The 15,512-nt window shown below is 32.1% G+C and overlaps 1 protein-coding gene across 5 annotated transcripts in view; it reads right to left on the bottom strand.

Annotated features, from left to right (window-relative positions):
* Positions 1-15,512, bottom strand: part of LOC111641721 (upstream stimulatory factor 2-like) — a 109,346-nt gene that overhangs the window by 82,708 nt on the left and 11,126 nt on the right. For 3 of the 5 annotated variants that reach the window (XM_023387930.1, XM_023387928.1, XM_023387931.1), the window contains exon 2: positions 9,415-9,485. In XM_023387930.1, coding sequence (XP_023243698.1) covers positions 9,415-9,485 — 71 coding nt within the window. The remainder of the gene's footprint in view (positions 1-9,414; positions 9,486-15,512) is intronic. The other 2 variants (XM_023387932.1, XM_023387929.1) reach the window with 1 other exon arrangement.

Below are 15,512 nucleotides of genomic sequence, written 5' to 3'. Positions count from 1 at the left end.
GTGTTGACGTATTTACCGAGCCGCGACATTGTACATTCGTTAAAACAAAGATTTTTATTAAATATATTTATTTTTTTCTGTTTAATATTATTGGGTATGTATACATTTGCATTAAATTAATATTAAAATACTAAATGTTTAGGTACCCATGAGTCAAGATATTAAACTTAATAGTCCAATAAATGGCGTCTGAATCGATAGTACCAATGAATGTATCCCATATCAGTTCATTCAGGAAAACACCTTACGACGCAATAGCACTTCCGGCGATCACAAATTATAGTTAGTGAGACAAATCTACTTCTCGTTGGCCAGACGATATTTATCTCTCCTTAGCCACCTTGAATTTTCCTGCTCAAACTGACCTTATATATGTGCTACGGTGACCGGTGGTAGACCAATCAGTGTCTTCGCTCATCTGTAGCTCTACATCGGGTTAACGTATCCTTTCAACTAAGGAAAGTTTGACGGATGAAGTTTACGAGTTAGACAATGTTGGGAGCGAAGTGCAAATGTAAAAAGGAGCATCATATTCGACCATATTCCGAAATTCTTAATGAAAGAAATCAAAAATGTAAACAATTAAAGATGGATACTTTTTCCGAACAACGTAAGAAATTCGAAACTAAAATTTTTAAATAAAAACATTTTACTTTATTTTATGCTCTCCTATTCACACTCAGATTCTTTAACATTATAAAGTTAACACACCTTACTACTGAAAAAGCAATTTATTAAGCTAAACAAATGTTTTCAACCCATTTCATGGGCCATCATTTATGATATTTATTTTATGATAAAATACATTTTAAAAATTAAAAATTTATATGTATTTTGTATTATATTGTATTAATAAACAAAATTATTAGCTTATTTTTCACTTATGTAGAACCTAACCCTATACCTCACTGTAAATACGAGTTCATTTTATGCCAATTCGATTTGCGCTGACTTTTGTAGGAACGGAACTGCGGCGTAAACTGAGGGCTACCTGTAATAATATTTAAGGATGCACATCTTTTATTTGAACAAGTTAGCTATCAAGAGGAAAATTTTTTTATCAAAGCTTCATTTCCATTTACACTTGTTAGTCACCTAATTAATAAGGTGAAAGAGTCAACAGTTCCACTGAACCATAGTGCACCAGTGGGAGTTTAAGCTTCCAGTAGGGCCAGCTATGCTAGTAAGGTCTATCAAGAGAAATGAAATAAAATGACCCACAAGCAGCACTTGATTCAGTTGCCAAACAGTATGTTCTCCATGTTAGAAATGGCTGATTTAGAAACACCTGGTTTTAGTATATATAATAAATTGCCACATAATTAGCCATATAGTAGCCCGATATTTAGGCGATCATTTGGTAATTTATTATATATACTATTCGGGCTTTAAGTTGGTGTTATATATATATATATATATATACACCTCGCCAGTGTTACATTAGCTGGCCGAGTACCATTGGGGTCGTGGGCGATGAAGTCGTCCCCAGTCAGTGATGTATTTAACGAAGTAAGGTTATATCTAATCTAATATACTTCTGGAAGCAAAGACTCGCTCGGGGTCTGGGTGGTGTAAGTGGCAAGCGCACCGCACAGCAAGCGGAGGTTACGAGTTCAAGCCTCGTCCCGGGCCAGTTCTTTTATTCCAGAAGGTTCTAAAATTAATTTAATAATTATTAATTTACTTAAGAGATGGCACCTAACGCCTACCTCTAATGACAAATTACTTTATTCTAATCATTTAATTAGCCATATAGTAGCCCGATATTTAGGCGATCGTTTGGCAATTTACTTTAGCAACAATACAGTCACTGACCTCCAAGGCTAGAAAACCATATCAACAGACAAAATGAACAAGATATGAACAAATTCATCATTCATACTTACTACATTACAAAACTTGAGACAGAAAAGACAGTAATAGACAGACATCACATGACAAATTCACACAAAAATAATCAAATTTCACTGTTACAGAGCAAAGGGTTGATAGAAACACCACAGAAGCTTGAACTTTATATACTACAGTGGAACCTCACTTAACAAGCACCTCTCATAATGAGTAATTCACATAATGAGCAAAACAAATTGTAAAAAAATGACTTGCTTAACGAGCAACGTTTCACATAACGAGTGATGAGGAGAGGGGAAGTCCCAGATTGTGCACATGCTCCATCAGTCTGTGTTTAGTACTCATTCTGCTAGCATCTTAATGTCGCTTATGATCACACATTTTTCCAAACTTGTGTTCACACATATTACATATGAACATCAACAACCATAGCACGTTATATAATAAACATGCTAAACGATATGCCAAATTTTTGGGCTATGTAAAGGCTATAATTAAATATTAGAAATTAATTAATTTGACTAGAGGTAGACGGTTGCACTGCCATCTCGTAATTAATTTAATGACCAATTCCAAATTAAATTCCATAAATGTCTAAATTAAAAATTAATTATTTATAATTAAATTTAATACGAGATGGCAGCACAATCGTCTACCTCTAGTCAAATTAATTAATTTCTAATATTTAATTATAGCCTTTACATAGCCCAAGAGTTTGGCCTATCATTTGGTGTGTTTATCAGACATTGTTTAGATTTTTTTTTGGTTCTCTGAAAAAAATCAAATTCACATTCCAGGTTGGTTCATTTCACACCAGAAGAAAAGATGATGATGATTAACACTCCTTAACAATGTATATTGTATAATTTTCTTTGAATAAATGTTATACATAAAATATTTGAGTATTTTTTTTTTTTGCATGGAACACATTATCATATTTTACATTAATTTATATGGGAAAAATTTTTTCGCTTAACGAGTGTTTCACATTATGAGTAAAATTCTGGAACGAATTATGCTCGTTAAGCAAGGTTCCACTGTATAAACTTACTATACAATTTTCAGCACATTTGTGTTTTCAAACATTTTTGGCTTCATTCACAGGCCTTCTGATGAAATAACAAGATAGAATTATAGTTCTATTCAGCTTCTATATGTTTTAAATTATTTGAATATCCTGTTCTATGCATTCTAGAACTTTTCAAAAGTTTTAATCATTAAACCAAAAGATTGTTGATCAGAAAAGAACAAGTATTCACAATAAGATATTCCAATGCATAATGTTCCACAAAAAACACTAACATATCAAGCCACAAGTTACACAACAGATACAACAACACACAAATTATATGAAAGATCACACTCTCATTGACAGTACCTCAACAGTTTAATTCACATAAAGAAGGCGGACGTGGCCTGATTGACCTTCACTACAAACAAATACAGTCACTGTGAGAGTTTTTCTACAAGAAACAACACAATTACATATAGCAGTAATTCTAGCAGAATCAAATAACACACCATTAAATTTACACTCACATCATACAGACATGACACAACATATAAAAAGCATAGACACCATCAAGCAATTGTGAGCTCAAAAGGCACTTCATGGCAGGCATCCTTATGACCTGGCCCAGGATTTTGTTGACAAAACTGCATCAAACAGCTGGTTAGATCGAGGATGCCTCTTTGGAGAGATGGATGGATTCATGATTGCCAATCAGGATCAGGTTATATACTAAAAACTACAGAAAATACATACTCAAAGATACAACATTCACAAATGACACATGCAGAAAATGTCATTTTCTGCATGTGTCATTTGTCATCATGATCTGATGTGTCATCATGCCAGAAACTATACAACACATCACTTCTGGTTGCAAGCTCTTGGCACAGACGGATTATCTACACAGACACAATCAAGTAACAAATATAATACACCAAGAGCTTGCAAAGAAACACAAATTGGTAGACATTCACAAACCATACTACAAATACATTCCACAGACAGTATTGGAAAACAACATGCACAAAATGTATTAAGACAGAGCCATAATCACAGATAAAACAATTTACCACAACAGACCAGACATCACACTCATTGACAAACACAATAAAATTACATACATTATAGACAGCCATTCCAAACACTCACAATGTGCAAAATACATGCACTGAAAAAAATCAGCACGTACACAGAACTCACCCAGGAAATAAGGCATCTGTGGAGGATGCATAAGGTACTTATTGTACCTGTTGTTCTCTCTTGTACAGGTGTCATAGCACACATACTATACAAAAGCTCGGGCACATTACAATTGAGTAGAAACACATACATCACACAACAGAAGATCACTATATTGAATATATGTCTTATTTGTTAGGAAATTCCTGAATACAGACAGTTTTGAAATTATGTTTTGTTTTGGCTACTATGCCTTGACTCTGGTCTGGCATAGTACACTGCTACCAGTGTCAACCGAGCATAACTCACAAAACCCAACATAATAATAATAAATAAATAAAACAGAAATAAAAAGGTGCAAAAAATGTATAATCCAGAATTAACTCTAACAAAAATTATTGCACTAACTTTGTGTATAACATGTGCTTTATTGCTGGAAGGTCAAGCGAATGTTTGTTACATGAATTAAATGTTATGTAAAGCAACTCCCATATGAAAACAACCCTGAATCTGAACACTGTTGAAGTAAGATGGTATCAGCCCATAATACATTGTAATCATTTTCTAAACTGTTTCTAGCAAGTTTGATAGTGGTTCTGCAGTTTTTGATATTCTCTTGATGTTCCTGAAAGTGGCAAGCCAATTTTCTAGTTGTGGCCCCAATATAAAATATTTTTGCTCCCTTTTGTATCTGCTGTAAAGGGACCATGTACACCCGACTTCTCCAAAAAAGTAAAACTATCACTATCATTACATAATAATATTTTTTTAAAAATAAGATAAAATAGAATACAATTAATAAAAATAAAGTAACAAAAAATAAACAAAATAATCCTACAGGCTATGACAACACCATGTTTTTACAACATGTCACATTTTTGCCCCTTAGACAGTGAAGGTCATTAAATAACGATCACCATGCAAAGGATAGCATTACACAGTCTCTGCTATTAATACATTGTTCTCTTAATGTAGATTTAAAAATCTCTATCTCCACAGTTCATAATTTGTGTTCCTCATAGATCAGTTTTTTAAGTTTAAGTACCACCAAATTTGCTGATACCCTGAGTTCACTTGCACACTATATTATTTCTGCTGATATCGTATTAATGTTCTCTAATTCTATGTGCTAATGACCTGCTGGTTGAACTAATGTAGGTAAGATGTCTATCAAATCAACTGTCATAAACAGGGATAGAATACACCCCGGGACTTTATTTATGTGATTGCAATCGTTATCCTTAGTTAATAATTGGCATATCATTGCCCCATGTTTGTATGATATAGGAGTGCCTATATATTTAGAAATTAGTGTATATGTGGATTTTAGTTTACTATAGTAATCTAAAACTATGCATTTACCTGCCTGTGAATGTGGTTGTGTCACCCTGTTTATTTGATTTGGCTGTAATCTAATGTTTCAATCCAACCTGCATGTTATGCTACTGACAAGTACTTCTACTGTACCTGTGTCTGATTGCAAATTTTCCTACATGCTCCAGCTCTTTCATGGTATCATTAATGCTAGAGGTTGGTTGGTTGGTATTTTATGGCGCAAGGGTCACATAGGCCAAGCTGCACCATTAATGGTAGAGTAATGTGTATATGCTTGTTTTACTAATGCCCTGAATATGGCTACTTTAGACGTATCTGGGTCATTAGAGATGGCTGGGAAAAAAAGTGGTATATACCCTTCCTGCTAAATCAGATGGCACTAAGGTAAAGCACCCTCTTACAATGGAATTTTGAAAAACATAGTTACAAATATATATACTTACATAGGTACTATGAACATAGTTTTAAGAAATAACTTTCATTTTCAAACAGTGACAATTTTTATAAAAATATTTTTTGTAGAAAATCCATTAAAGCAGGAAAAAATAAAAATAAAAAGGCCAGTTTCATAATGTTGCTCAAAATATTCAAAAATATATAGCTTTTGATAAATATATTCCACAAATGCACTTACATAAATCTAGTTAACAAATTCCAGAACAAGCTGCTCAAAGGAAAGTTAATCATCTATATACATATATAGATGATTCAAGATGTGTGTCAAGATGTCGCAAGATCATTTTTAAAAATATAATTAAAATTTTTAAACATAAAAACATACATTTTTATAAAAATGTATGTTTTTATGTTTAAAATAAAAATATTAATGCAAACATTACTTAAAGCTCTAACATTTATTGGAAAAAAAAAACAGTATTGTACATGTAAGATTTGCTGTCAACAACATAGGATGTAAAGGAACTAATAAAAGAATCAACATAAACATATTAACTTAATGGCTATACAGTATATTATTTTTTCAGCCCCTTAACGCCCAATGACGAGATAACTCGTCAAGTTTACGTAGCGTTACGAAAAACCCGGTCCTTAAGGCCACTTTTGACAAAATTTTTTTTTTTCAATTTTTGGAATGTTTTTTAAGTCCCCAAATTTTTTCAAAATTTTTTGTCCGCGCGAAAAATTTTATCACGATTTTAATGAGCCTTTGATAAGGCTCAATTAAGGCTCAGTTGTTTTTTAATGGGAGTTTTTTTATCAAATTTATTTCATGGTTCCTAAGTTGTAGCGCACGGATTTGACTTCGGTAAAGTTATTTAAAGCTGCTTTCTGATGTCAAAAATGACCTCCAAAAGTTCAATTTTTTTAATTAATATATTTTATTTTATATTAATTTAATTAATTAGGGGGGGTCGGAAATCGCAATAAAATTTTTAATTTTTAAAAAATATTTAAAAATTTACGTGTTGGTCATATTCACCCTACTTTAAACCCTTGTCCTCCCGAGACGTATATGAGAATGTCCCGGGAAATCCGAGACCAGATGTTCTCAAGGTCATCCAGCTGTGTAAACAATGACTCATCAGTGTTAAATTTCACAGAAAGGCACAACAATGGTTTAAAAAATAAAGAATACAAGCAAGCAATAAGGCTTAGTCTGATTTTTGGAACAATAAAAAGATATAGAAAAACAAACCAACACATATCTCTAGCTGATCCAAATATAATATATGGATAGAAAACTCTACAGATATTATCTGCTCAATAAAGAGTGTACTGCCCAGAAATGCAACAGCTATACTTTTCTCCAGATGGCATTATCAGAGACAGTGACAAGACATTATTGCTTATTGGTTTTGATGGAAATAAAATATTCATCAAAACTTTGGAATGCTTTTATAATTAATGAAGATAGACAAAAATAAAACCTCCATACAGCATTATTCCATGCCTTTCTTCTAACTTCATTAATCTATAACTTTCTTCTATTTTTTTCATTCAGAAAGTATTAAAAAAACTACCCATGGTATTACTGTAAGAAGTATTACATCCTACCATGCTACAAATATTTTGTTTCTTTATTCCAGAGGAAAAATTTATCAAATTTGCCACATTAGCTCAGCCATAACCCTGTTGTTTGTAACTACAAAGTTCATTACTTACTGCAAGTGGTCTCAATCAGTAGTGCAAAACATATAGGCAGGGAGCCTATAGCTAGGCTTGTAGTAGACATTTGTGTTCACCAGCCCATTTTTGAAATTGATAGCAATATCTAGGAAATAAGTCTGTGTGTTGTTAAGTTGGTATAGTTTTAAAGTCAATCTGTATGGGTTGTTGTTAAATGCCTGTAATACACTGTTCATCTCATCATCCACATAATTAGTACGTCATCCACATAAATGAACATAAAGAATAATACCTGGCAAAAATTCCTGGAATTTTCTAGATTCTAGTTCACTTGCTACTATTTCAAATTGGTCCCAAAATGGGACTTCCCATAGGAATGCTTCATCTTTGCAGATAAGTGTGTTTGTTAGATGTAAAAAAGGAGTGTAGCATAATGTGTGAACCAAATCTAAAATTTATTGGTGGTATGATTGTTAAGCAGAAATAATCTGAAAAATAACACAAAGCATAGAAACATGGCTACAATCTAATAGATACATGGAAATTAAATCTAGAACAGTAATATGTTCATTATCTATCAAAGCAATTTCATGTAATATCTGTCAAAAATCACAAGAGATTTTTGACTGAGTATTTATAGCCCTTAAAGTGCTCTGCTTATGTATACACTTCTCAATGGCAAAAATTGGCAATCTGGCTTTGCCTGCAATTGAAACAAGTTGTCTGCCTGCTTGTGGTCTTAGCAACAGCAGAGTCGCAAGATGTCAAGCCCATGAATAATAGCATGTGTCAGATGTAATATCTTGGCCAGCTTTGTATGTGTTAATTTAATGAGTTTTCTCTGCAACATCCACAAGTAATCAACTTTGTTGGCATTCAGTCAAATTGATGTATGCTTCAAGACTCTTAACATACAAAGCTGTCTTCAATAAAATGACTACTCTGCTTTTGTCTGCTTTAATTAGTGTTAACTGGTTATTATAGAGTCAATCCTTGCAAGTATTCTGTTATTCTTCAGGTGAAACAGAATCATCAGTGTAAGGAATTGGTTACATAAAATTTATATAAAGCAATAGAAACAGATCACTAATAAATTAACAAAATTAAAATTTCTTAAATAATGCACTATCTCAAACAATATCACCTAAAAATTAAATGTTTGGCTGAGATGGACCTGAAGCCATGATCAATCTGTTCTCCAAAGCTCTGCCACCTAATTCCAAGGAGGAAAAAAAAAAAATGAAAAACAAGAAAAAGTTCAGTAGATAACAGTTTTCCCCAAATGCTTTTCCTATTTAAATGTCAACAACTCTTAATTAAATACAGAAAAACTTCAATTTTTTTTCTGTTAAATTGAAGTTTTTCTGTATTTAATTAAGAGTTGTTGACATTTAAATAGGAAAAGCATTTGGGGAAAACTGTTAGCTACTGAACTTTTTCTTATTTTTCATTTTTTTAAACTTTCAGTCCTTATGTCATATGTGAAAATTACACCAGTACAGAAGATGGAATATTTATAAATGAATCTAATGCAACTATTATATCAAATATGCAACACTTGGTACTATACATACAGATCTGACAAAATATCCTTCAATGTTGTATTCTTATATTCAGTGTTATATTTGGTGTTAATTATTACCACCAAACGATAAATTTATTAGCTTTATTGGTACTTAAGGATATCAAAAAGTAATTTCCTTTTGATGGGCAAGCAATATTTTGTTGTATCCCTTTATGTTAAATTTTTGAAAACTCACCAAAAGTAGAAGTTACAAAGACAAAAATAAATATAAAAAACTTCAAAAGTAAGTAATTGTTGAATTCTTTATGTTCATATCTAAATGAAACATAATAATTAATAAATAATATGTTGTCGCCAACAACTTTTATTAATTAATTTCTAAATGTTAACAAAATATCAAATTATATTAAATACATAACAAACCTACCATACTCACCGTCTGAATGTAAGTGAGACGTTTCATCTGATGTAGCAGATTCATTTCCTTTATCTTGAGAACTAAACAAAGGAAATTTTAAATCATTTTTATTATGAAGAGTTTAAAAAATACAGTTAAAAATATTCAAAAATAATACTTATTTATAAAGATGTTTTATAAATGTGTATCTTTACATAACTATTTAAGTACAATAGAAGCAAATGGCTTCTTAAATTATGGTGATCATAATTTAAGTTGAGAGGCCACTGAGTAGTGAGAACAATGTCTCGTGAATGTTTGGAAGAATATTTTCTATAACATTATTAACTTTTATTATTTATAACCTGAAAATTAATTTTTCAGGTTATAAATTATTTTCAGATCAAAAATTATTGAGTAAATTAACATTATATTAATATTTAGAAAACTTCTCAATTCANTTTGAGGATTTACTTAATTAACGTCGTAAGTAAATCCTCGTTCGTTAAGTAAATCCGTTAAGGAACACACGTTAAGTAAATCCTTTGAGGATTAACCGTGCATGCCTGACCTTGAGTAGTGTGTGGGGGGAAAACTGAACAGATACTGGAAGTGTGTAAGACAATTTGAAATAATATTTTAACAGTAAGACAAAGTAAAATAGGGAAATAGCTTAATATAATAATTATTTAAATTATATTTGCTACTTAATTATTAAATATCTATACACCGTATTGATTTTGAAAATATCTATTTTTTGTTCAATTAAGAATTGTTCGTAAGATAGAATATTGCAAAAAGAAGAATGCTTTTTAAAATATTTGTGGTAATAACAATTCTTTTTAATATTATCTGATCCTGGTCACCCAAGAAGTTCAATGTCTAAATAACTGTAGCTCCAGTTTTTAAAAAGATTTTTTTTCCTATCTATCCACCTTTAAATAAAAATTAAAATTAAAATTAAAATTAAATTAAAAATTTAATTCGTTATATATTGAGAAATAATTTAATAAGTTTTTAAATTAATATGTTTGATCCAGCCAGTTATATCCGATGGTTTTTCATCTATAAATTTAATCCATGAATTTTTTTGGTAGTAACATCGACTTGCCATTGATCTTTCGCTGATAATTGATGCTTTTTAACAGAATCTATAGCCCAAGATTTTTCTTGAAAAATTAATTTTGTGATCAGTGCTACCCAAACCACTACTACTACTATTTACACCATAGATTTCTATGCACATGTTTTTTCATGTGAGTTTTAATAGAATTTGTTGCCAATAAACATCAAAGAACGGCCACTATGTTGTCATCAGATGCCATGGCCGACTGACTGACAGAGATTTTCTTCCTCGTGTGTGGGTGACTGGAAATTCTGAATTTCCTCAAGGTCAGGCATGTGCGGTTACACATTAAGCCATACACATTAAGTAAATCCTCAAAGGATTTACTTAATGTGTATGGCTGCCTTATACAAGCTACCTTCCAAAGTTTGTTTCTTCATTACTCCATCCTAAAATATTAAACAAAATAGATGCCAACACACACATGGAATTTCCCCTATTTTTACTTTTTTTATTCAGGTCTCAAAATGTGGAGATTTGCAAAAGAAGCTCAAAGATCAAATTTGACACAACTCCAATACTTTCCCTTGTTACATATAAATAACAGCTGGGAAAGTAAAAATAATCCTAAAGCAAGTGCACCAAAACTTGCAGCAGAGTTACACTGGAAATTAAACTACAGGTCATATTCACCCAGAAACGGTAAGGAATTCTGTAGGAAAGTAGATATAATGGTAGAGTTGTCAAGACAAAATTTTGTTAAAGAAAGAAACAGAAGAGCTCACTAGCAGTTTGCAAAAAACATGGTGGATAAAGATTGAATGTTGAAGCACATGGTAGTTGCAGACAAAGATAAAATTTAACATCTTTGATTCCAATGGTTGAACTACAGTTTGGAAGAGGCCAAATTATGAACTGAATGAAGAAAACCAATTATGCCAACAGTAAAGCATGAAGGAAGCATTATAGTTTGGGCCTTATGCCACCTCTGGAATTGGAAGATATGTTTATTGATGGAGAAGGATATTTAAATATTCTTTTAGACTTTTGCAGAAAATCTAGGTATATTGAACAGCTTCCATTTTTATCATCAGAATAATGATCCAAAATGCAAGTTTTATAAAATTCAACAGTGGCTACTTCACAACTGTCCAAAAGTGATTGAGACACCAGATCAGTCTCACAACCTAAATGTAATCAAACATTTATGGAATCAATTAGATAAAAAGGTTCAGAAACATATATTAGTAACAAAAATGAACTAAAAATGTCAAAAATTAAGTTGATCATCACAGAAAAACTAGTAAAATCAATGCTAAACAGACTGAATGCTGTGTTGGAAAGAAAAAGCAACCAACAAATATTAACTGTCATGTATAATTTTTAATTCCCTGGATCTCCCACGACCCCCAGCGTATAAACGAGCAGCATTCCAAGCACTCATCACAAGAACCCATTCACATTGTAACAATACCCAGGACAGAACAGAAGAGCTGAATTATATATATAAGCTAGCCAAGACATACAGGGTCAATATTAAGGCTATTATCAGCCAATGCTGCAAGTGAAGAAAAGTACCTAATACCGAGGGGTTTACAATGATAGAATATAGAGCATTGTTGAATAATATCTTTAGACCAGTGTTTTTCAACCTTCTTGAATAAGCGACCCCTCTACAAGTTAAAAAATTCCAGCGACCCCCCAGGGCCATATTAAAACTGTCAGTGAATGATTTTAAAAACTACGTATTTAAGTTTCTTTCTGTTGAGACCTAAATATTGATCAAAAAACCAATTGTACTGTAAAATAAACAGGCACAGCCTTCTCACCGAGATTGTAGTTTTTTTATTGTAGTGTAGGACCTACAAAACACTTGTCTTTTTCTTTTACCCGTGACCCCCATGTAAGGCTTTGCAACCTTCCTGGGGGTCACAACCCACAGGTTGAAAAACACTGCTTTAGACGATCGGAAAAGCTATGAACAAAAGAATCATATATAAAAGGAACCCTACCATTTACCAATTATGACGATCAGATAAAGATGAGACCAAAGGAACACACTTCCTGGAGTTTATAAAATCCCCATTACGAACACACTGCAACAAAATAAATTAATGTATATCGGAGCCACTGGAAGATCTATCAAGGATAGGATAGTGGAACGCCAAAGAAACATAAGAAGTAAACAACTATGCAGCACTGGCCACTTACGTTTTAGCCGACCCCAAGAAGTCAAAGCCAAATGGGACCAAGCAAGACTAATACAAGTAGTTCGGGACATTAAGCACCACTGTTACGCAGAAGCATGGCAGATCTGTAAAGCCAACCAAAAACATCTCTCCAACTTTCGAGAATTAACTAAAGTGTTGGCGGCATGTCGTTCAAGCTTGATATAAACCCTAATAAACAGAAGAAATGGATACAGCATAAAAAGCATTTTTAAGAAACAGACAGCTCAAATGCTTTTTACATTACTATATGCCCTTGTTATTTTATGTTATGTTATATGTTATATTTCAGATGTCTTAATTTCTTTTTGATGTTTGTAGTTATTTTCTCTTTATGGTCCTGATTTTTATGTTTTTATTTTATCTTCATGTTTTAATATTAGCTATTGATAAGATGGCACACCTAATTTTCAATAGAATATTGTTCAAAAAGCCTATTAGTTTATGCAAATTACTAAGTATTCAAATTTTAAAGCTTTTTCTTGATAAAGGTCATTGTTTAATTCATAGTGCTACCTCTGCTTCTTAGTATAACAACTGATACAAGCAGATCATCGCTTCTCTATATACATTTGTGTTTGTCGACTGTAAGAAATATGTAAGCTTCATGATCTTCCTCTGTTTTGGGGTTTAAAGTGTTGGAATTGATACTTACAATTACTAGCTGTGTGGACTTTGTTTTTTTGACTTGTACGTTTATTATATATGGATTCATGGGATTCTCAAATCTTTGTCTTACAAATTTTCTGCACGGGATAAATGCTGTTAAACACTTATTTTCAGAATTATTGTATTTACTGCAACCTCCTTTTGTGAAAATATTCCTGCAGATAGGTAATCTATTATATGCTGCAGCAAGCTGATGCATATTTTGTTCAGGTCTTTTATTGTCATTGTGTTTTATTTTATTTTTCTTTTCACTTTGCTTTGTTCATTAGTGAATACTGTAACTCAGTGCAACTATGTAACGGATATGCTCTTGTAATGCTCACTGCGGGGCAGGACTTTGTACCTTGTTTTAAATGTACAATTAAACTAGTGAATGAATGAATGAATGATAAAAGTCATTTAACATGACCGAAAATGTTAGACGTTAATAAATTTGGCTGCATGTTTACAAGGTGTCAGAGTAAGTTTTGTTTATTGAGTAATATGCAGGCTAGGATGAATTTCTCATTATCAATATGCATTTACCTTATAACTTCGTTTACATGTTGATTGACAGATCAGTCAGTAAAATTTTACCTGAGGATATACTTTCAAAATTAAGTACTAATTATTTTTGGCAATTACCTTTCTCTTCGTGAGTTAAGTTTTTCTTCCATTCATTTTCTTTGCTAAAACAGCTAGTCAACAGCTAGTGGGTAGCAAGACATGTACGCATACAAGACTGTGTGGCGCATTCGCATGGTCAGCGAAATACATGGTGCATATGTCCGAACTTGTAGTATATAAAGTTGACATGGGGAACACACACACATAAATTCACTTTATTCGAACTCTTAGTCTTAATGTTCAATTTTATGTTCGAATTTATATTTATGAATGATTCGAGAAGATCCAACTTATTTTTCAAATTTAGTAAACTAGAAGAACCCAGAAGGGATTATGAAAACATTTGTTATTTATCACTTAGTGGTACTATACACTGGTTAGTGGTTGCTGTGAATCTTAATCATTGTTATCCCAGTGTGGTAAGCAGATATCTAAAAATTTTCTAATTAGTCTCAGAAGAGGGGGGGACCTAATTCTTGCACTTGGTGAAAACGAGTAAGATCGGCTATAATCTAATGATCTTAATCTTTGCTATCATTTTTGTTTGAGCAACACCAAGTTCATCTGCTAATTTAGCTATAAATTTACAAATAGGGCATTTTGTTGTAACTTGTCAAATTTTTTATGGTCTACCCATTATTTCTTCAATCTTTTCATTTTTCATATAGAAAACCTTCATATTTCAATAACAATCAGCCATATACTTTGCAGCTAGGGTTGACAAATGTCCTGTGTATACTGGATTGTTGCCTTTTTAAGAAATGTCCTGTCTAAGCAAATTTTGTCAAAACACCCTCTCGACTCATATTTAGCAAAAGAAACGCCAAATTGAAATTTCAAAATCATTTTCTACCGAACAAGAAATTAACAACACTTTAAACAAGTTGAATAACTTCATGCCTCAAATCATTGGAACAGGACTGGGAAATAGAACATTGTTTTAAATACAAGTAGTCAACATTTTAAGAGTTTCCAATTTTATGATCAGACTCCTTACTGCATTGAGGAGACAGTATTAATAAAACATTGTCATAGGCATAAATTAATGAATGACCTTTCTCTCAATGAGTCATTGTTAAAGAGCAGATACAGTATTGTTGTTTGTTTCAAGCATTCACTCATAATTTTATAAACTGCTAATAGCAAATAACATCACTACAAATCCAATACATTATGTAACTACAAGCCAACCAATGCCGTATGTTATCGGGCTAGATCAACGGTTCCCAACCTTTTTCGGGTGGCGACCCCTTTTTATAAAAGCCAAGTGACCCGCGACCCCGATACTATTGAAAAAGACATTTTTAATTAGGTAATTAAAAAAACAACGAAATTAGTTTTTAGTATAATTTTATTTTAAATTATGTCTAATAATTTAATGCGATTGTTGAAATTGTATGTTATTAACCAGCCTTAAAATTCGCGGGTGAGTTTTTGTTAACGCCAACCTCATGTCATTCTCAACATTTAATTTATTCCTCTCAAACTCTCAACACATGATTCAACCAACTGTGACGGAATAGCGTACCTAGATTACACTTATTTTAATTTTTAAAAAA

The sequence above is a fragment of the Centruroides sculpturatus genome, unplaced genomic scaffold, assembly GCF_000671375.1.
Source record: "Centruroides sculpturatus isolate CEXI.00-Female unplaced genomic scaffold, Cexi_2.0 scaffold52, whole genome shotgun sequence".
Lineage (NCBI taxonomy): Eukaryota > Metazoa > Arthropoda > Arachnida > Scorpiones > Buthidae > Centruroides > Centruroides sculpturatus.
The sequence above is the reverse complement of the archived record's forward strand: the minus strand, read 5'-3'. Positions and strand labels throughout refer to the sequence as shown.